This window comes from Mytilus trossulus, chromosome 9, assembly GCF_036588685.1.
Source record: "Mytilus trossulus isolate FHL-02 chromosome 9, PNRI_Mtr1.1.1.hap1, whole genome shotgun sequence".
NCBI classification, from domain to species: Eukaryota; Metazoa; Mollusca; class Bivalvia; order Mytilida; family Mytilidae; genus Mytilus; species Mytilus trossulus.
In genome coordinates this window covers 58,505,604-58,529,051 of record NC_086381.1, presented here as the reverse complement: position 1 = coordinate 58,529,051, position 23,448 = coordinate 58,505,604, and the positions used below count along the sequence as shown (strand labels likewise).

General features: G+C 34.0%; 2 protein-coding genes across 7 annotated transcripts; one reads left to right on the top strand and one right to left on the bottom strand.

The window, feature by feature from the left end:
• Positions 1–5,401: 5,401 nt before the first annotated feature.
• LOC134684057 (U7 snRNA-associated Sm-like protein LSm10) lies at positions 5,402–6,316 on the top strand. Its single transcript, XM_063543352.1, has one exon. The coding sequence runs from the start codon at positions 5,436–5,438 to the stop codon at positions 5,880–5,882; it is 447 nt and encodes a 148-aa protein (XP_063399422.1). The 5' UTR covers positions 5,402–5,435; the 3' UTR covers positions 5,883–6,316.
• Positions 6,317–13,338: 7,022 nt separating this feature from the next.
• Positions 13,339–22,238, bottom strand: LOC134683168 (uncharacterized). 6 transcript variants are annotated; one of them, XM_063542282.1, is made up of 2 exons: positions 21,949–22,238; positions 13,339–16,056 (listed from the first exon to the last, which is right to left on the bottom strand). In XM_063542282.1, the coding sequence occupies exon 2, from the start codon at positions 15,969–15,971 to the stop codon at positions 15,084–15,086; it is 888 nt and encodes a 295-aa protein (XP_063398352.1). In that variant the 5' UTR covers positions 15,972–16,056; positions 21,949–22,238; the 3' UTR covers positions 13,339–15,083. The 6 variants fall into 6 exon arrangements, with proteins under 6 accessions (XP_063398352.1, XP_063398355.1, XP_063398356.1 ...); XM_063542285.1 differs by having other exon boundaries at positions 21,896–22,210; XM_063542286.1 differs by lacking the exon at positions 21,949–22,238 and adding an exon at positions 21,293–21,390.
• Between the last annotated feature and the right edge of the window lie 1,210 nt (positions 22,239–23,448).

The window sequence follows — 23,448 nt, the reverse complement described above, 5'->3', positions numbered from 1 at the left end:
TTGCTATCCCGTTGAAATATACCCACATCACCTTTTATTTCGTGGAAACATGATGAAAACAACAGCATTTCTGGTTGTGCTTAGATCACGTGATGTTGAAACTGTTATACTCTTAACATGAAACCCTTCATACAGTATACTCATATCACCCGATGTCTCGATGTCTCGACCGAATTTTTTTAATTTAATTTGTTCATGTACATGTACTAGTATTTGCTTATTTTTATTGACTTAATTATGTTTGAATGATATGAATGTTTTAAACAGTATTTTTATGTGTTCTTTTTATTTTTAAGGTGCAAAAGATGTATGTAAATAAAATGTAAATAAAATTGCTAATTATTTATTCAGAATATTGTCTCTTGGTTGCATCCGGTTCGTCAGTCTACATGCAGAGTTATCGGTACTTGTTCTCTCAATTGCCAGAGTGGCTGTGCAATAACTCTGCGTGTGAGTTTGTTGTTCCCAATAATGAAGATGTCTTGTAATTAAAAGAAACAAAACTGTGTTACTGAATGAAACTGTGTTGTTGTAACATTTTGACAGATGACAGATTAGTTTAAACTTCTATTTACCATAGAAAATTCAAATAATCGATTACTGCCACGTGCAAATCGATAAATGATTCTGTTAAATGCAATAATCGATACAGATAAGCTAATCACCAAGAGTATTGCGCCATTTTTAAAGTAAATGTGATTGATATTACTTTACAATGACTTATCGAAAGAAAAAGTCAAAGTTTTATCTTTGTTTGTCCTTTAATATACCGATACAGTTTGATAATTAACTATAAATGCTTGTCTGTCCGTCCGTCTGTCTGTTTAACGCTCCGCGCGTTCGTTCCTCCGGCCTAAACGATGCTTTTGAGTTATTGTAAAGTTTATCCACTGAGCATTAAGTAATGCGTACGATATATTCAGATCAGCAAGAGTTATCACTTCCGGTTTGACGTAACACTGAATTTTCATCATACCAACTGAGCATTGTTTGTTGGATTTGTTTACTGATTTTTTAGGTTCGTTAGTTTGTAGAAGGTGGAGAATGTTTGTGACTAACATACATTTTGTATTCGTGTACTATCAGTACTACTAGTAGTATGCCAATGAGACAACTATCCACAAAAGACCAAAGTGACACAAACATTAACAACTATAGTGCACCGTACGGCCTTTGACAATGAGCAAAGCCCATGCTGCATAGTCAGCTATAAAAGGCCCCGATAAGACAATGTAGAACAATTCAAACGAGAAAACTAACGGCCTTATTTATGTAAAAAATAGTTGGTTTCCTTTTCTTTACCTTAATACCATATTATTTGTATCAAGTTTGTTTATATTAAAGTATTAAATGCATTCTATATCAGATTAACATAATTCGTTACATTGTTTACCTACAAAAATCAGCATATACCAGTTTTTATAAGTCATGTTAGGTCCGTCCGGGGATTAAACCCACGACCTCCTGAAAATGAGACGCGCATTTTGTTTTGTTTGTATTGTTTATGTACTTGCAAATTCGGAAAGAGTTCATGCTAAACCATGAATATACAATGTATTATTAAGATGATAGCTAGGTATGTTCTCCAATAAGTGTTGACTTATAAAAGTTGGGATTTTTTTCTATCATTGGAAAAGCAGAAAATGTTGGTAAGGAGAAGATTTTCTCTAAGCAGTGTTAGTTTGAACTGGTGTGGGAACACTATTTTGATCCGGTTTTTAAATACATTGTTAAAATAAATCTATTTTAAACTCTGCATTGACCTATACGATTGGGAGATTTTAAGATTTGTTTTGTTAATTTATCAAAACGTTAAAGGGATTGTTTCCTGTTCTTAATACCATATTATGTGTATCAAGAACCAGATTAAGGTAGACTAGCATTCTATTCCAGATTAACATAATTACTTACAGTGATTACCTCTGAAAGAATACACTACGTTTAAAAACTCCATTGGTGACCCTTTTTCGTTTGCTTATATCATGTACGGTTGTACTTTTGGATACCTGATATTTATTTCAAAAGAGGGACTAAAGATACCAGAGGGACAGTCAAACTCATAGGCCGAAAAATAAACTGACAACGCCATGTCTAAAATTGAAAAATAAGACTAACAGACACATATAGTATACATGACACAACATATAAAACTAAAGACTTAGCAACACGAACCTCACCAAAAACTGGGGGTGATCTAATGTGTATCGGAAGGGTAAGCAGATCCTACCCCAAGAGGTTGTACTTATTGACAGTCCGAGAAGCAGCAAATATCGAAATTCGAAGATATGGTATTATTGCCAACTCAGAGCAAATGATTCAGAAATCAAAAATTATAGGTCACCGTTCGGTCTTCAACAATGAGCAAAATCTAGATCGCATAGTTACCTATAAAAGGTTCCTAAAAGACAAATGTAAAATAATTCAAAAGAAAAAAAACTATATAACGGCTTTACTCATCAGATAGACAAAAAATACAAGTGGATACAGTTTGTTTGCGTAGTTAAGTTCCGACTGAGCATGACTCTCGTCCATGGGAATTCGAGGTCGTAAAGCACCCGTTCCCGTAGTTAACAACTTGCGAACTTATGTCTCAAATCGGACGAAACTCATAGATATAACACAACAAAAGAAAGATAACTCCAGGTATTTTTTCGACTTCAGTGGCAAGTTATACATGTAGAAGACTAAAGATGCTGAACTTGTATTGCAACAATATTTTAATCGCTTAAACGGTTATAAAATATCAAGAAAAGGGCCTATAGTATATGCCGGCAAGAAATGAGTATGTTAGTCATCTTAAGTAATTTTTCTAACCTCCCCTCACTCCTTTCAATTTACTTGATCTTAGCGTTCCCTTATAATGTAGTTAGCAATTTTCGTGAGGTTTATAAGATATCTGGAAAAATGAATGAATATAAAGAAATGAATGTAAAAATATGCCCAGTACGGTTTTGTATAAATCTTTTTTCAAAATAACTTGTCAATGAGCTTATAGCGTTCGCATTCACTATAGTGGGCAATTTTCGTTTATATAGGACTATACAAACAGATAGTTTCACCTTCTTTTTTACTGCCGAATACGAGTATGTACTTTTTTCAGTTACACTCGTGTATAGTAAAGTTGTAATGTTTTGCATCAGTCGCAATTGCTAGGAATATACATAGCTATGGACATCACCTTCGAAAGTCCTCGGTGGCCGAGTGGTTTAAGTAGTTACTACTGTAATGATTAGCCAGTCAACACTGAGGTTGTGAGTGCGAACCCCTGACTAGAATTGCCGCTAAGTTTTCCTATTGAAAGTCGGTGGTTTTCTGCGGAGTAGCTTCCTCCACCAATAAAAACTGGAAAAGTGGCTTTTAAAAGACCCAAAATCAAATCTTATCAGACATAACAGATTGTTTTTGACATATGATAACTGAAAAATAAAAAGAATAGAGAGAAATTGGCAAAATCAAAGACTAGCGACTCATTTTGTCCTGCAATATATAGAAAAGAGAATATTAACATTGTCCAAAAAAATCATAAAGGATTTACAGAAGTACCCCTTAAATAAATAAAGACAGTTATTCATATTAATCTTCGCTAGCCAAGCGTCACGATGTTGATTTATATCATAAAACTTCAAACATGAGACAAATTTCAATGAGCTTAACGCCAAGTAAGCAAAGCTTGGACTTCGGATCTGTGTTTTACTCATATTGTCTGTACCCATATCGAACAATGGTACCCCTTCTCGTGGAGGGATGTGTAAATAAGCGACATGGCAACAATATTATTAAAGGGGTCCACAATTTCCCACACTTCGTATCGGCCCTGTCACCACCATAGAATTTGCAGAAATAAATAAATAAGATAAAATTGAGAATGGGAATGGGGAATATGTCAAAGAGACAACACTGAACCCGACCAAAGAGCAGACCAACAAGGTTTATCTACAGTCGGCATAGTGTTCAAACAAGGACATAACATAAGCTTTGGGCTTTAAACCTACATACATAGCGTAACAATACAGTATATAATATTACACATGCAATGATTTATACAACACAAAATGGAGCACTATAAGTAAGTATGTTGTTAGCAGGGCAAACTATGTATTAAAAATTAAAGCTAAAATCATACTAGGTATTTAAGCTAAAAGCATATTAAGTATAAAAGCTAAAAGCATACTAGGTATTAAAGCTAAAAGCATACTAGGTATTTAAGCTAAACGCATATTAAGTATTAAAGCTAAAATCATATTAAGTATTAAAGCTAAAAGCATACTAGGTATTAAAGCTAAAAGCATACTAGGTATTAAAGCTAAAAACATACTAGGTATTAAAGTTAAAAGCATATTAGGTATTAAAGCTAAAAGCATACTAGGTATTAAAGTTAAAAGCGGGATTAAAGTTAAAAGCATACTAGGTATTAAAGTTAAAAGCATGCTAGGTATTAAAGTTAAAAGCATACTAGGTATATCAAAGCTAAAAATTAAACGTTAACTAAGCATAATGGTTACAAAGCTGGTAAAATGCAAAGCATCATGTAAAATAATAAAAATTGGCCACGATATGATCTGAATGGTTAAATGTTTACATAAGACATAAATTAATAATCTGCACAAAATGTACACTTACAGTAACTTCAATTCCATATTAATTTTAAAATATTTTCAACTGACTGAAATTAGCATTTTTTTCTAAAATTTAGTATCGGGTAGAGGTGTCACACCACCAATTTCTCCCTCCAATTGTGAAAGTAGGCCTACTCGGACAAAAAATTAGTGCTTTTGATTGTCATTGTTTACTTAAACTAACCAACAAATTGGCAGAAATGAAACTTTTGGTGAAAGAGAATTATATTAAGACCATGTTGAGCTAAAATTTACTTGTTTATGAGTTTGCATCAGTCAAAATTGAGGATTAATGCACTCCATAGTATACTTATTTAAGATTTCCAGAAAACCAGGGGTTAAATTTAGTGGTATCTCTATCCGGAAGACCTTTTCTTTTTTATATGAATTTAAACATCTGTTGAAAATTTGCATGTAGAAAGCTGATACATGTACAATTCAGGATATATCTGGTTTCTATGAAGATAAACTTAAGGTAAAATATTTAGAAAGCTGTGAAAATTGCAAAATTTGGTTGAACAGATAGGGATTTTAATTGGTGGTATGACACCTAAATCATTCCAAAAAATAGCAGCGCTAGCTGCATGTATATTTTTAAAAGAACATATTTATTCGATAATGTATTGATAACTTATCAAAATTGGCGTCGTCCTAAACAAGCATCATAAATTATTAACCACAAGCAATCCATAAACTTGTTTAAAGTATTCATTGTGTTATGAGGTTCTCCTATCGATATTAGGAGAAAAATACGGGTGAACCGTAATGTTTAACCATGCGGTTTTCGTTTCTTTCCCTAGACCGTAATAATCCCTAAAGATGGCAAGCAATCGACAGAAATTTCTGATTAAAAATTCTCTTATTTCATTGTTAAAAGCGCTTGAAGGAAAGGTGACAACTGTTGAATTACGGAATGAACATACAGTGACAGGAACGATTGATTATGTTGACGGATTCATGTGTGTTTCAATGTCAAATGTTTGCTTCAAAACATTGTCAGGAAAAATGACCAACTTCGAACAATTTTACATACAGGGACCTAATATAAGATTTGTACAGATTCCAGACGAAGTTGACATGAAAAAGGCGATTCATTGGGAGGTAAACAAAGAAAGGATAATGCGACAACGGATGCAGAAAGCAATAAGTGATGCTGTTATAAAGAAGAGACAGAAAAGAGAAAAAGAAATAACGAAAAAAGAAGAAAAAGAACAGAAATTGCTGAAAGTTCAAGAAGCAGTTGATAAAAAAGATGCAGCTAACTGATGTTGGACGATATTTTCAATGATGTGGATCACTGGGTGTGGTACTGTACAGAATACCAAGCACAGCACAACCAGGAGTTAGACATGTTAGATCTTATGTTCTTATTTTGTCTATACAATCATGACAGTGTCATGTTCAAAGAAGTAAGAACAGCAGAAGTAATGAGATGCTGATATTTTGAAACTGTATTTAACAATCCACTGGAAAAGTTCAAAGAAGTATGCATACAGCAGCATAAATTAACTTGTGAATATTCATGCTACTTTGATTATACATATATATACAAATATACATGTATGCATGTACATTTTGTACATGTAGGTGTATTGGCAATTATACAATCATGACAACCACAGAGGTATATTATGTCCATGTGGCTATGTACTAAAAAACAGTTCATTGTAGTATTTTGAATTATTATACATGTTATAAGCCAAAACAAAAACAGTTCATTGTAGTATTTTGAATTATTATACATGTTATAAGCCAAAACAAAAACAGTTCATTGTAGTATTTTGAATTATTATACATGTTATAAGCCAAAACAAAAATTGTTAACTGAACTTCTGAACCCTTTGTTATGCCATACAACATTGTACAATGCAATCTCAATATACTGACAATAGTTTTTGCTGATACAATGTACTTTCAAAAGAAAGAAAATCAACATGTACAAATGAATGAATGATGTACATGATGTATGTTCATTAATTGCTGTATGTTGGTTTATTTTACATTAGCTATAGATGTATAGGAAAGGGTTGACAATGGTTGAGATCTCACAAGACATGTTTAATCCTGCCACATTTGTGTGCCTGTCTCAAGTCTAAAGCCACTGGCCTTTGTTAGTCTTATATGTTTTTGAATCTATTATAATAAGTTCATTTATATGTTTAGGAGTTAAGTGTGATTATAAAAAAGAAAAGATGGTATCATTGCCATGATTACCAATGATGTCCATATTCACTGAACTAGTACTCATTTTTGTTGAAGCTCGCCTCCAGGTGCAGGATTTTCTTGTTGTGTTGAAGACCCACTGACGACCTTGCGCTGTTTTCTGCTCTGTGGTTAGGTTGTTGTCTTTTTGCCAGTTTGGAAATTCCCAAATACATTTCCAGTCTCAACATATTATTATACATATTGATGTCAGGCCTGGTGAGTATAAACTGTAGGGCACATGTAGTTGTACAACCAGCAATGCTTCTGAAATGCATAATGATTTTTATACAGTTACAATAAAAGATGGCAGAAAGATACCACTGAGAGAGACTGTCAAACTCATATACATGTATATCGAAAATAAACATAACAACGCCATAGTGAGAAAAATAAGGCAAACACAAAAATAATAGTACACAAGACACAACATAGAAAACTAAAGACTAGGCAACACGAAACACTGAGGTGCTCTCAGGTGCTCCAGAAGGGTAATCAGATCCTGCTCCACATGTGACACTTGTCGTGTTGCTCAGATAACCTCTACATGTCTACACAACCACCATCATCCTCTTCCTTTGTGAGAAAAAATGAACATGTTCAAACATTGTCAACCAACAATGGACACAACAGTGTATCAATAACAAGAATGTGTCCCTAATACACAGATGCCCCACTTGCATGCACTATTATTTTCTTATTCGGTGGAAAGGAAAATCGGGATCAAAACTCTGATTTGGCATCAAAACTAGAAAGATCATATCATACATCAAAGGGAACATGTGTACTAAGTTTCAAATTGATTGGACTTCAACTTCATCAAAAACTACATTGACTAAAACTTTAACCTGTAGCAGAACCAGGCCTGGGGCCATTACATTGCAATGTAATGCATTACATTACAATTACTTTGTGATTCTTCCATTACAATTACAATTACAATTACATTTTTTCTCACATGTAATGCATTACATTACAATTACTTTGCCTGTGTAATGCATTACATTACACATTACTTTTTCAATATAAAAACAAAAAACATTTCAAAAACAGAGGTATAAATACATATGTATACAGTGATAGGTACATAGACTTCAAATACTGGTTAATTAATATGTCCATTGCACTTTATCATCATAAGTTGTTTAAATGTGATGCCATTAAGAGAACAGCGATCAGTTCTTTTTTCACCTTTCTGGCAATCCTTTAAAGCCTTTCTACAGGAAAGTGGGAAATTCTGTGGGAAATGGCTAAATACTTGATAGCTGTATAAGCCAAAGAAGAAAGGCACACTGAATTTGACTTTCATTATTCCAGTGCATTGATTGAAATTTCTTCACATGGCTTAGACAAGTAGATGTCAACATCATGTACTGCACCGTACCTGTGTCTATACCCTTTGATTGAGTAGTAGGAGGCATAAAACTGAAAAAGTCACTTTCAAGTTTCTTAGGATGTTAGGTGGTGGTAAAAAATACGGGACCCAAACCACAGTTTGGTTTAAAAATGTTGTTTGATATATTCAATATTTCATTGAAATACATGTAAGGTGTGTATAGAATTATGAAATTTTCATCTTCATATATTTTTCATTGATCTATATAGTTTTGTTTGATAATTTTTTAATAAGATTTTTCATAGACCACCAAACACCAAAATATTCTCATATAATATTTAACAAATATCAGAAACCAAGATCAAAGACTTGATATTTTTTACCATTTTATATTTCTTACCTTAATGTGTGTTTTAAAGATAGATGTCATTTATTTAATACAGTAATTAACTGTGACAAAAATTTGATTCCATACTTTCTTTTGTTTTTGTTAATATTTTATTTTTATTATACAATATTCTTCAATTTTATCTATTTTTCCAATTTGTAATGAAAAGTAATGTACTGTAATGGAGGCATTACATCAATTTTTAAATAAAGTAATCATTACATTACATGTAATTGTAATGCAGAAAATGTGTATTACAAATTACTTTGCATTACATCCAAAAAATGTAATATTACAATGCATTACAATTACAAATTACCATTACCCCAGGCCTGAGCAGAACATATGGACGGACAAACGAATGGATGCAGACCAAAAATATATTACCCCTCTACTATTGTTGGACATGAAAACATAAAATTTTAAGAAGGTAAGATCAGTTTGTTGTTTACTATTCTGGAATTTGACTAAACAAGCTACGAGTGTTGTTTTGATACTGCTGCTTACTACTCCATTATTGCAGAGTATCTTTCTATGACAGTTTTGTATGAACAAGTGATCATTCTGAACATGTATTCATGTAATATTTGTCACTGAACACAAGTCACTACCAATCAGTCAATAATCTTCTCAGGATTTCTTTGATATACTGTACAGTTGCTGCTTACAATGTTCTCCAAATCAGTGTAGGTATAAAGGTAATATGTTTGGTTAGCTTGTTTGCTAGCTGAACCGTGAAGTCATCATTAAGTTAAGTAAACTACCGGCCTCCATTTGTTGAGAGTAGACTTGTCCGACATACAACCAATGTATCTGTGTAAAACGACCACTCCGAAAGGAGGGTAGGGTACCTTATCTGATAATGAATTCACGGTTCAGCTAGCAAACATGCTTACTAAACGTATTACCTTTATCTACACTCTCAATGCACTCGACTTTCATTTCGTCTTCAGCAACACAATGGGTGGCACAAGAGAAGTAGGAAATACTTGCTCTTATATTGACACCCTGATGTTACATGTGTAGCTTGGTTTTTAACAGGATTTGTATTGTTAAAGTTTACTAGTATTCAACTATTATTAGTTTCGCCATTATTGAACCCCAAGCTTAGCTGTGTTTTTGGTTAGAATTGTATTGTTTTCTATGCTTGAGACTACTTTTTTTTTATCTTGTTTTCTCACATTCTTCAAAGGTTTCTTGTAAAACGTGTAATTTTTATAAGTATAATTCAATAGCCTATACTCCCAGGAGAAGCCAAGGACCGTAGCGAGTATAAAACGTATCCTTATTAAGCCAAGAAACACACCAACACTTAAGTCAAAACACACACACAGTCTTACTTTCTTCTAATTATTTGGTAACTTGTCCTATATATATATATATATATATATATAGTCACAGCCACTTGTCTCAGAATTTTTTCTCCTATGTACCAATAACACGTTAAGGTATATAGGAATTTTTTTTCTGAGACAAGTGCCTGTGGCTATAGTACAACTAAGAAGTCTTTAGAAATGATCAGAAATATATCTGGCAGGGATAATCTCCCTTTGACCTCAGCTATTTAATGATTTTGATTTAACTTAAATGAACAACTGTATGAGGTATATGTAGCGCTTGACATGTGGTGTGGATGTCTTTCTGTATGTGGTAAATGTAGAGCTTGACATGTGGTGTGTATGTCTTTCTGTATGTGGTATATGTAGAGCTTGACATGTGGTGTGGATGTCTTTCTGTATGTGGTAAATGTAGAGCTTGACATGTGGTGTGGATGTCTTTCTGTATGTGGTATATGTAGAGCTTGACATGTGGTGTGGATGTCTTTCTGTATGTGGTATATGTAGAGCTTGACATGTGGTGTGGATGTCTTTCTGTATGTGGTAAATGTAGAGCTTGACATGTGGTGTGGATGTCATGTCTTTCTGTATGTAGTAAATGTAGAGCTTGACATGTGGTGTGGATGTCTTTCTGTATGTGGTATATGTAGTGCTTGACATGTGGTGTGGATGTCTTTCTGTATGTGGTATATGTAGAGCTTGACAAGTTGTGTGGATGTCTTTCTGAATGTGGTATATGTAGAGCTTGACAAGTTGTGTGGATGTCTTTCTGAATGTGGTATATGTAGAGCTTGACATGTGGTGTGGATGTCTTTCTGAATGTGGTATATGTAGAGCTTGACATGTGGTGTGGATGTCTTTCTGAATGTGGTATATGTAGAGCTTGACATGTGGTGTGGATGTCTTTCTGTATGTGGTATATGTAGAGCTTGACATGTGGTGTGGATGTCTTTCTGTATGTGGTATATGTAGAGCTTGACAAGTGGTGTGGATGTCCATGTGGTGTGGATGTCTTTCTGTATGTGGTATATGTAGAGCTTGACATGTGGTGTGGATGTCTTTCTGTATGTGGTATATGTAGAGCTTGACATGTGGTGTGGATGTCTTTCTGTATGTGGTATATGTAGAGCTTGACATGTGGTGAGGATGTCTTTCTGTATGTGGTATATGTAGAGCTTGACATGTGGTGAGGATGTCTTTCTGTATGTGGTATATGTAGAGCTTGACATGTGGTGTGGATGTCTTTCTGTATGTGGTATATGTAGAGCTTGACATGTGGTGGGGATGTCTTTCTGTATGTGGTATATGTAGAGCTTGACATGTGGTGGGGATGTCTTTCTGTATGTGGTATATGTAGAGCTTGACATGTGGTGGGGATGTCTTTCTGTATGTGGTTTATGTAGAGCTTGACATGTGGTGTGGATGTCTTTCTGTATGTGGTTTATGTAGAGCTTGACATGTGGTGAGGATGTCTTTCTGTATGTGGTATATGTAGAGCTTGACATGTGGTGTGGATGTCTTTCTGTATGTGGTATATGTAGAGCTTGACATGTGGTGTGGATGTCTTTCTGTATGTGGTATATGTAGAGCTTGACATGTGGTGAGGATGTCTTTCTGTATGTGGTATATGTAGAGCTTGACATGTGGTGAGGATGTCTTTCTGTATGTGGTATATGTAGAGCTTGACATGTGGTGTGGATGTCTTTCTGTATGTGGTATATGTAGAGCTTGACATGTGGTGTGGATGTCTTTCTGTATGTGGTATATGTAGAGCTTGACATGTGGTGAGGATGTCTTTCTGTATGTGGTATATGTAGAGCTTGACATGTGGTGTGGATGTCTTTCTGTATGTGGTATATGTAGAGCTTGACATGTGGTGATGACGTCTTTCTGTATGTGGTATATGTAGAGCTTGACATGTGGTGTGGATGTCTTTCTGTATGTGATATATGTAGAGCTTGACATGTGGTGAGGATGTCTTTCTGTATGTGGTATATGTAGAGCTTGACAAGTTGTGTGGATGTCTTTCTGTATGTGGTATATGTAGAGCTTGACATGTGGTGTGGATGTCTAGCTGTATGTGGTATATGTAGAGCTTGACATGTGGTTTGGATGTCTTTCTGTATGTGGTATATGTAGAGCTTGACATGTGGTGTGGATGTCTTTTTGTATGTGGTATATGTAGAGCTTGACATGTGGTGTGGATGTCTTTCTGTATGTGGTATATGTAGAGCTTGACATGTGGTTTGGATGTCTTTCTGTATGTGGTATATGTAGAGCTTGACATGTGGTGTGGATGTCTTTCTGTATGTGGTATATGTAGAGCTTGACAAGTTGTGTGGATGTCTTTCTGTATGTGGTATATGTAGAGCTTGACATGTGGTGAGGATGTCTTTCTGTATGTGGTATATGTAGAGCTTGACATGTGGTGTGGATGTCTTTCTGTATGTGGTATATGTTGAGCTTGACATGTGGTGTGGATGTCTTTCTGTCTTATTTTGGCGTCTTTAATGCCTTTTTAGGGTATTTTTGTTTATCGTTGAATAGCTGACTAATTACAAGAAACCCCCGTTTTCTTTTAAACATACTTTTTTTGTAAGTATATAACCCATTGTAAATAACCATTGCAAACTTCATTTTAGGAGCATGTTGTTAAAAAAATAATATTTGCATAAGCTTTAACAAGCTTAACAAACATTTTATTAGTACTTCCTGATGGTCGAATGAAAACATCATAAATCTATCCTACTTCAATTTTAAATTGCGAAGTTAAAATGAACATTTACTAGTAATAAAATCAAATAATTTGTATTCACCAGCTATTTCTTGTTAAACTAGCCAAGGCAAGTTGTTGGGGTGTGTGTTTGTTTAGTTTTAATTTCGCCAACGAAATATGTGGTATTACGGGTCTCGCCGATTAATTGCAGAAAGACCTTTAGAAATAAACCGGCGTGTCTGTCCAGGTAAAAAACTTAGTTGAATTAGCCAACCCCTGTGCGTTTGTAGAAGAAGAAAAAACCGTTACCACTCTCTAACTATCAAACCCTTTAGATTTTGTAATACAACTTGATATTTTGTTATACTTCTAGTAGGTGGAAAACCCTAAAGTGAAGGTCAAGGCCAAAAGCTTAGTTCAACTTATAACATCTATGCATATGAAGAAAACTTACTTCCGCTTAAAAAACACCAAGAAAAAAGTCATGTACAGAATCTTAGTTCAACTTAGCCATCGAATTGAGCCATCGCTGTGCATCTAATACATAAGTCCCGTTGCAGTTTAATGTGGAATAAGTGATATATATCAGAAAAGTTCTGTCTGAACGAGATATAAACACTTATAGATCGACGTCATTTGGCATTTGGTGCATAGTTAACTTGTTCCACTGGCATTCCATGATACCACATCTCCATATCAGTTTATATTTTTAAGAAGAGGGAATCACAAAAAAAAGAAGAAAGCTGGTTTTGATATTAATTTAATGAAATTAATATTGATACATAAATAGTATGAAAAATATGGCAAAAATTTAGATAAATTCTGAACTATACTATATGTAAACATTGGATGTGCATGATATATGAAAGAAGACTATTTTGGTGCAATGTATATACACTCCCTAAATTTCTGAATATCCCTGTCAAGTCGAATTGACGATAGAACTGACGAATTATTTTCGAGTTCAGTGGCGGATCCAGGGGGGTCCGGGGGTTGACCCCCCCCCCCCTTTTTTGGACGATCAATGCATTTGCATGGGGACATGTAGTTGGACCCCCCTTTTTTGTCCTGGGTGCTGACCTCCCTTTAAAATTTGACTGGATCCGCCCCTGGAGTTAATACTTCAAGTATATGTGAAACAGAAACTGCTTTTGAAGGATAATATTGACCTTTTGGTTTAACTAAGAAACGAAATATTGTAACTCGACATATTTTCGCAGATATTTTGGAATGTAAACAGGAACGATCATTCACGCCATGCAAATCTTGAAACAAAATTTGGCTAAAAATAGTAAAAATACATCATCGAAAGTTACTATTCGTATATCGTATTCGTATGGTCCTTACATGTGTTCTACGTGATATTGTGGCCATCGATGAACCCGACAGAATCAATTTTGGCAATTAAAATCTTTGTCAAAACTTGAACACATTGGTAGTTGCCGATCCGGTGTTTTTATATGACTCGTAATGATTAAAACTGACCGAAAATGATCAAATTTATGTATGGTCTATGATTTGGCATAATGGCAAATGTTTTTCTGTGGCACGTCACAATCGGCAATCTTCGGGTAAATCCGCCACCCGTCTTCGTCTTAGATGACATTCGGCAATCCTCGGTAGAATCCGCTACTCTCCTCCTATCATCATGAGGGTATGGAATCGGCCGAGTTTAGACGAAGGTACGGAATTGCCCGAGTTGGGACGAATTTGGCAAGTCATATACAATAATCAGAGCAATCGAAAGACGTAAAAAGTATCGCCATTAAGGCTAGCACTTGTTGGACGTCCGAAAAGCATAATAAGCAATCGAAAAATTATTTTACCCTCTCCGCATGATTTTAAGACATTAAGTATGACGAGAGACAGATTATTCTAAACCTATTTTTTTCATCTGATTTTCAAAACATTGTTCATGAAGCATATATCAAGTAAAGAGACAATAGTCATGTGAGAGCCTCTAGTATTTTTTATTATACAAGAATATTATTAATCTAATAAACTTATTGATAACTACACATTGCTGTTGAGCAAAATCTGAAAAAAATTATTGCAATCGGTTTACGTGTTATAAATGCGTTATGCAGAAAGATTGTGCATTGCAAGAAACCTGCCACCAAAATGAATTAATTTAATAAGTAAAAGAAATAAAGCTAATTTGCGATAAATTGTGTTTTGAATTGTGTCCTGATGTAATATATTTTTTTTTTTAAATTTGTCGCTTAATGTCAGAGAATTCAATTGAGGAGCTTCATGATAAATTTCAATTTCCTGCTTATATGAAAATATCTTTGACAAATAAAAAAATCAATATTACCATTATAAAAATAAATACATTGACTGTATGTTAATAACGGTTAACCCATTTTTATTTTTGAAAATTCACTATAATTAATATGGAAATATTGTTAGTGTAAAAATTATTGACAGACGGCTAAACTTTGACTCGGTCACATATAATACTGATTACAATATAATACAAATATATCTAATAAATTAATTTTGCTACTAAGACCGCGATCACTAGTACTAATAACCCAAAGCCAATCAAAATTTTCATGTTGTCAGACTGGGCCTTTTCTAACTGTAGTTCAAGGTCATTAATTTTGGATTTCTTTTGCGTTACTTCATCACAGACTTTGGTCGGTTCTTTGAAGGAATGTTGGCTTTCATCAGGTTCGGTTGTTTTAGGACTTTTGCTCAAGTCGTTTAACTGTTTCTGACATTTCTCAAGCTGTATTCTCAAAGACATCAACTCTTCATTCTTTCTACTCATTTCTTTCTTTAATACCTCTATCTGCACTTTACCCGCTTCAGGGTCTACAGACATTTCAGAACCAGCTTCCGGTATCGTTTCGAGATTGTCAAGTTTAAGTTGCAGCTCTGACACAGTTGATTTAAGTTGAGAATTCTCGTCTCGCATCTCTTTTATTTTTTCGGACTTCAATGTAATAGAATCTTTTGCAGTCGCCATCTTATCCTTTAGATCACCTATTTCCATGTGAAGATTATTTATAGTCATTCCCCCTTTATGCAGTGTTTCTTTTATTTCTATAACCGTTTCATCTTTTAACCGAAGTTGCTCTTTCAGAGAATTTACAACTTCCGGTGAACTGTCTTGTGTCTGATTGTTGTTCTTTAATTGAGTTACCTCCCCTGTGAGTGAATCGATTTGTTCATCCTTTTCCTCTATATCGTTTGTCAATTCATCTATGCGTTTTTGAAAACCTTTCCGGGCCTCTTTCACAGTTTCCTCTGTTTCTTCAAGACTTTCTTCTAATAAATCTTTCTCTTCACGAAGTTTTGACAATTCTTGATCTTTTTCCACTAATTGTTGTTTAAGCTTAGTTATTTCATCGTTTTGATCAGAATCCATCGTAGGCGTGTTAATTTCTAGGGCGATGGCTTTTTCGTGTGTTATCTGATGTTATGACGGGAGTTTCTTGTTACGAATCATTTACCTAAAACGAAAACAATAACATGTGATGAAATAATGAATTAATGAACACTTTATCATCATTATGCATAACACAAACGATATAAGTAACACTGAGAATAAACACTTAACAGAGCTAACATTCTCAGACATACTACTGTTTTCTTTTGACAATCCCATCTTTGCAAAACTTACCGGCATACGAATAACCGGAACTGTTGAGTAAACCTAAATGAGACAACATTCTTACAAAAAAATATTTATACATATCTTACAATGTTTTTGTCTGCTTGAACAAAACAAACACAGGAATTTTACAGGAATTTAATTTAGAAACATAATGGTTTTTTTAATTGCCCTTTTTTAACCAATCAAATTTTTTTACAAACAATTAACAATCATACACATATTAGACATAAACTGTTGATTTGATTTGAGAGGGGAAAAAAACATAACTCAGGTGCTTCTGGGGAATGGCACCCCCCCCTTTTTTTGTTTCTCTATTTTGAGTACTATAGTATATAAAAATTTTTGTCAAATTTCTTTAAAATTTCGAATTATTTTTATGTTTTTACTGCTTTATATATATCTATATAGTCGTACAAAACCTGTAGTTACATGTACTGCCCCATTACTCTTATTCCCATACAAATCAAATAAACAACAAAAGGGGCAAGGGCTCATTGCCACTTTTTCTGTGCAATGTTATATGTGAACTGGTATATCATGATAATGATTCTTAGTATTTTGTCTCTATTGGCCGTGGCGTTGTTTACTTTTTCAAATTACGATTCCCCTTTTAACGATTTTTTAAAACTCCGTTTAGCCAAAGTCATTGATCATATTTACTATGCACAAACAGGCATATTTATAATGTTTTATAAATAAAAAGTAAACACGTTCGTTCATACAAATATTTATAAATTTACACTTCTAGAAATTTGCATGTGTATATGAAATCCAGGATGTGATTTAGAACTTAATTCAATCGCATTTTTAAACGCAGTGTAAGTTCTATAAAAATCAAGTACGTAGCCACTGTCTTATCCAGACCATCTACCTCTTAAAAATTTACATTATTGTCAGTGTCAGATGATAATGGTCGTGATATTCTCTAAAAATACACAGTATGATAACCTCGAGCGAAACAAATGTAGTATTTTTTTTATCCGTTAAACCTTGAAAGGCTTAACTTGGCGCCATTTTATGATGTTTAAAATGAAAACACTATGATAGCAGAATCCCTCAAAAATTATTTTGTCATTAAAACAATATAAGCTTTATATATACTTTCTATAGTATCGTGTCGTGCTTTTCTCTATATGGAAAGTCGTCCTCAACACGTATAAAATAGATGCCACTGGACGTAAGAACATAGAATACTACTAAGGTTCGTTTTGTTTATAGCGTTACTTTTATAAACTGTGATCGACTTGGCTTGAGAGTTGCCAGTGGCGGATCCAGAACTTTCCCAAAGGGTGGCCCGCTGACTGACCTACGAGGGAGCCCGCTCCAGTCATGCTTCAATAAATCCCTATATAATCAACCAATTTTTTCCCACGAAAGGGGGGCCCGGGCCCCCTGCCCCCCCTTGGATCCGCCTATGGTTGTCTCATTGGCATTCATACCACACCTTCCCATATCTAATTATTAAAAGAAACTCTAAGTTTTTAATTCGAACATCTTGAACCGACTCAACGTTAAAACAAATATTCCAGAAGCTATGTGGTTTGCGTAAAATGGCATATTGATATTAAAAAATCTTCACATACTCTCAAAACATCAGTCAGTGGTTGTCTTTAATTATAAATCAAAATATATGATGAGGTTTGCAATGCTCAGAAATTGACACCGGAAAAGTTCTATGTGTCTCAATTAAACTTGTAACTACTATACGTACTTGAAAACACTATGTGTTACCAAGGAGGTTATATTGTTGTTACTAAATAAAAAAATATTATCCGACAAAGATGGAAAATAGGGAATTAAGTATCCTTACCACATCTAATTGACCCCTTACGCTGCCCACATCCTAGGGAGATGGTACGATTTGTGCTATTACAAATAATCAAAATGATAACTGAAAAAGTACTCACGTGTCGGCTATAATCATTTGTAGTGTAAATATGATATAATATTTTGTGATTGTTCCTAACATGTGTTTTCATATCTGATCAACACACCCCATGCACTGGTTGTATCAATAAGTTTCTATTTATATTTTGTACTACTATCTTGATGTAGTAGATAAGTCATAAGCTAACTTCCGGTAGTAAATTAGTATATATAGTATATGTAAAAGACTATGATAAAAGACACTAGGTAGCCATTAATGTCATTTATTACGCAACAAGTCAAAGATGAAAAGATAAATGTCATGTACTTGTAGATGAACATACCCGAATTGTCAATCGGTCACATTCGGTAGAACTACGAATGAAATATTTGGCACTGAACGTTGGGAAAATGAACCATCATTGATTGTTTGGTCATATTCCATTAATTGATGCTGTAAGGTGGTTGCCAAGAAAGATGGCAGATCAAGGTAAATATGAGAAAGCTTAAAATGTTGGGAATAAAAACAAACCTTGTACCCTTACTGCCAACTGGTCAAACTAGTACGGAATATGAATGAAATATTTGCCACTGGACGTTTAGAAAAGAACCATGGAGTCTTTTTTTAATTATTATTTTCTGTTAATTGATGGTGAATGATAATGGTGTATACTATAAGGTGGTTGCCACGAAGAAAGCAGATCAATTAATGCAAATGAGAGAAAACTAACAAAAAATGGTGGGAAATGAAATACAAACAAACCTTTCCTAATGTAATCCGGTCAAACGAGTACGCAATGCGATTGAAATATTTGCCACTGGACGTTTAGAAAAGAAACATAACGCTTGATTGTTAGCGTCACATTCCGTTAATTGATGTTTAATATCAATGTTGTAAATTTGTATGCCAGGTTGTCGTCGGAGGAGATCAAGAACGATGAAAGCAAGTTGAAAAATTGTGGAAAAAAAAAGTAAAACAAACCTACCCTAACTGGTCAAAGTAGTACGGATACGATTTAAGTATTTGCCACTGAACGTTTGGAACATAAACTTAAAGCTTGATTTTTTGCATCATTTTCCTTTAATTGATGATGATTTTAATTTTGAATACTAAAAGGTTGTTGTCTAGAAAGATGGGAGGCCAAGAACGGTGAGAGAATAACAAAAATGGCAGGAAATTGGGATAAAAACAATCGTATTAAAAAAGTAGAAAGATTTTTTCCTTTTCATCTCATCAATGACATTCGTAAAACAATCTCATTTCTAGACTTATCGATTTCTTTCTATTACATCATCAAATTGATTCTGGTGTGGTTTAATCAACATTCCTAGCTCCATTCCGTAATTTGGATTGTGCACTGGTTTTCCAACATTATTAATTAAGAAATCCAATTAGATAAAGTGACACAATATACTCTCGTGCAGATGCATAGAACACGAAATTCCAATAACCATGCGCCTGCGAACATTAGAGCTGATTAAAACGGCCATGTGACAGAAGGAGACATTAAAGTACTTTTCTATACAAACAGTATAAATATACCGGTGAAAATTGTTCGTCTAATTCACGAGAAAATCTTTTTACTTTTAGATGTTTGATGTTTATCGACAGACATTCCTTGTCAATTGTTCTTCATGAGGGTCTTGACGGGGTATACAGAATATAGAATCATGGGGAAAACTGTGCCAACTGATATGCTTCAGGGTATATATTGTGTGTGTGTGTAAAAGGGGGGGGGGGGCAAACACATTGAGTGAGAGAATATTAAGGTATTAAATTTTATAACGAATTGAGAACATTGGAATGTGTTAGAATATCAAATTAAGAACGATGGTCCCAAAAAGTTTAAAGAGTAGAGCAAAATGGCCCGGAAAATAAAATAATACAGAAATTTAGAATCCCAATCCAAACCCCAATACGTTTTTATTGCAAACAATGATTCATTTGACACGTGCGAACATTTGTTTGAAATTCAAGGACGATCAGGGACGACAAAATCTCGTGACGAAAGGTCAATTGTCACTTAGTCATTTTGCTTACTCGACAATTTTAAATCCGATGGCGGAGGTATGGTTCAACTTAGTGTACATAACAACTGAATTATGTGGAAATGACCCCCTTGATACCAATAAGCTAGCAATAACATTTTTGATAATCTTTTGGATTTTAACCGTTTCTATGGTAAAAGATTATTTTCGTTAAAAACACCTGTTTCTTTTGAAAAGAAAATAATAATATCAATTTATATCCTTGGGGCAATTGCTTACAAATATAACAGCATGTTTCAGGGTTCAGATATAAATATAAAACATAATCTTGAACACCATTCTTATTATGCAATTTCATGATAAGCTTTACATATTTCTGAATCCATATGAAAAATTATAGAAAGGACAAACCTCTCCTTTAAGTTCGTATTTAGGGTCTCCTTTTCACACAAACTTAACTTTTCAATGGCTGATTTATACAATCCTATAGAAACTTCCTATAAACGAGTGTGTATGTATTGTTTCCCGTTGACCCGGAATAGAATTTTATTTTTATGACATAAATCACGCATCGTTTTTAACCACAAAATTTTATTCATGTGTTCCGGTTATGAACATGAACTTAAGTACATCTATTTTCATTCTTAAAAATATTATGTTACTGTCACCATTGTGTACACTGTCTGCGCACGATATGAATAAATTAATTCTTTAAAAGTTGCGCGTGCCTGACTTTTTTTTTACATCAGGTAGTTTTTTTAAGTTCAATAAATTCATATTGGAAATTGATATATAACTTTATCCTGTTTTTGTTGGGAATACATAAATCGAAGGATCTTTAGATGGTTGTTTATTTTTCAGGTCCAGTGACAAATAGTTCATCTAAAATAAGCTTACAAAATGAAAGGTTTTTCAACGTGGAATGTATGGGATAAAAGAAAATTTGGACTGCTAGTAGGTGACTAAAGGATATGAGATATACACAAATGAGACAGCTACCCAAAGACCGTAAAACAAGACAATTTCTAAGTCAATAAAACGTCGTCTTCAACAATCATGAGACAGTGTATGGCAATATACCACGCTTTATTTCCGCCAGTCTAGAACAAATATAAATATCATAGAGACTATGGAAGTATTTTGTCCAAAAGCTAAAGCATTTGAAGCGCTTCTCGTATTGCACATCACAAAATACAAGAAATTAAGATGAATCTTACCAAGATTTCGCGTTATCTGCCTGTTCGATATCTTAACAACTTCGTTTTTCCTTTTTTACCAATGAAACTGTAGTGTGTTTTTCAGTTATACAATGTCATGTAGCAGGAAGGTATACGTATAAGAGGACTTCAAGGCTATCACTTGTGTTATTTTTTTATTTTAAAAACTTTATTGCATGACTCACTCAACGGGTCGGGTTAAGAAAACTTTGTACTAGACCTGGAGAAAAATATGATTCGACCCTCTCCTTGTTTTATCTTCTTTTTCCAAATAACAACAAATGGATGGATACAAAATCACTCGTTTCTGTGGTAGATCATTCACTCCAAAGATGAAACAAATACCAAATTTTACAAATTCTAAAATCGACACAGTGACTTCCTCCGTCCTTTTAAACATTTTAAGAAATCGCCAGGAAAAAATAACAAATATGTAAATAAATTATTTAAATTGATTAAGTTTTTCAAAGCGCTTTGTTAAAATTAGATTGTTATTAAGTTAAGCTAATCATGCATATCAATCGAAGAGATCTACCTTGTACAAAATTAAAGAAAGATGATATCGGTCAAGTATTTTACAAATGATGTCTTATTTGTACTGACCTTACGGCGTGTGATCATAATACTAATGATTTATCAGATAATATGTACATTACCTGTCCGTCCAGGTGTGTAATCCAGGTATTCTATTGAAATCCAAACTTGTAAAGTAAAATGCATACAAAACTCGCAAAACTTTATAAGAAATGTGCAACAGTTGTGTCGTTTATTGATCTTTCTAAAAGTGTCACAAGTTCAAGGGTCAAGAACATATTTCTGTGGTGAAAACTTGTCTTGGCTCGGCTGATCAATGAACGGGATCGATCAAAACATTAACGTGTATGACAGTGTTCATGGAGTAAGCGTTCATCCGAACAAAACATATATTCGTGTGTACATGTAGCAAGTGCTCATTGGGACAAATCTACATGTATACGTGTACATTAATATGTAAACTTTTCACATGATAATTGATTCAAAGTTCCTTATATGTTAAGTTATGCTATCTGGCCTCAGTTTTAGCTGACAATTTCGCAGTCAGGACTTTTTTCGAATATGTAATATATTTTTGTTGAGGTCATGCTTTCAGTCCGAGAACAATCACGCTCTGTATCAACGCGACAGAAATCACGAACAAGGGCTGATGCACTATTTTGAAAAAGATATACAATACATGTTATGGTAGTTTTATCAATAACATGGCGTCACTTAAAATTATTGGATATCCTTAAGATCATTTGTTATATTTTCAATTGAAATAAGGAGAAATTCCTGAAATCCTTAATCAAAGTTGTTTTTGAAACCTTACGGGAAATTACAAAAAGTGGTTCATTCAATGACGGATCGATGCAGTAAAATTAATAAACAACCATGTAGAAGGCACTTCCACAGTGGCGGATCTAGAAATATGCATAAAAGGGGGGGGGGCTCACTGACTGCCTTAAAAGGGGGTCTGCTGTAGTCTTGCTTCAACGATTCTTAAAGTGGAAGACATAAGAATGATGGAAGTTTAACTATATATATAGTCAAATGCATTAGAGAGCAACCATTTAATATCAATGTGTTTTGTCGGAGTCAGAATACTTTTATCAGAGACCAGAATACTTTTTTTAGGCAAAATAACAACCCCCACCCCTCCTTTGAAAATAAATGGTCGTTTTCTTATTATGTAATATTAAGTTTGTGTTTATAGTAAATATGAAATAACGGGCCACCAAACAATAGAAAAATTGAGATCAATAAGTGCACTTATAGCTACAAAGAATAAAGAAAAATTGAAGAAAAAAAACCAAATAAACAGAGAGAGAAATTAAAAATAAAGACCCCTTTTCCTACCATGTACAGACCCTCTGATATGACGGTTTCAACGATAAGTTGACGAAAACGTTATCTGAGAAAGTTAGTGTTCCCCTATACCGACTGTAGTCATTTAAAGATAATGTATACACCGACCATGGGTTGAACCAGGTGAAAAACGATCTACCTTTACGAGCTTACATCGAATTGTATTACATACATTTATGTAAAAAAACTTATTTTGCCTCATTACTTTCTAAGTACTACTCGTAAGGGTTTTATAAATCTATATGTTCAAAGTTTTTCGATAATATGTTTTG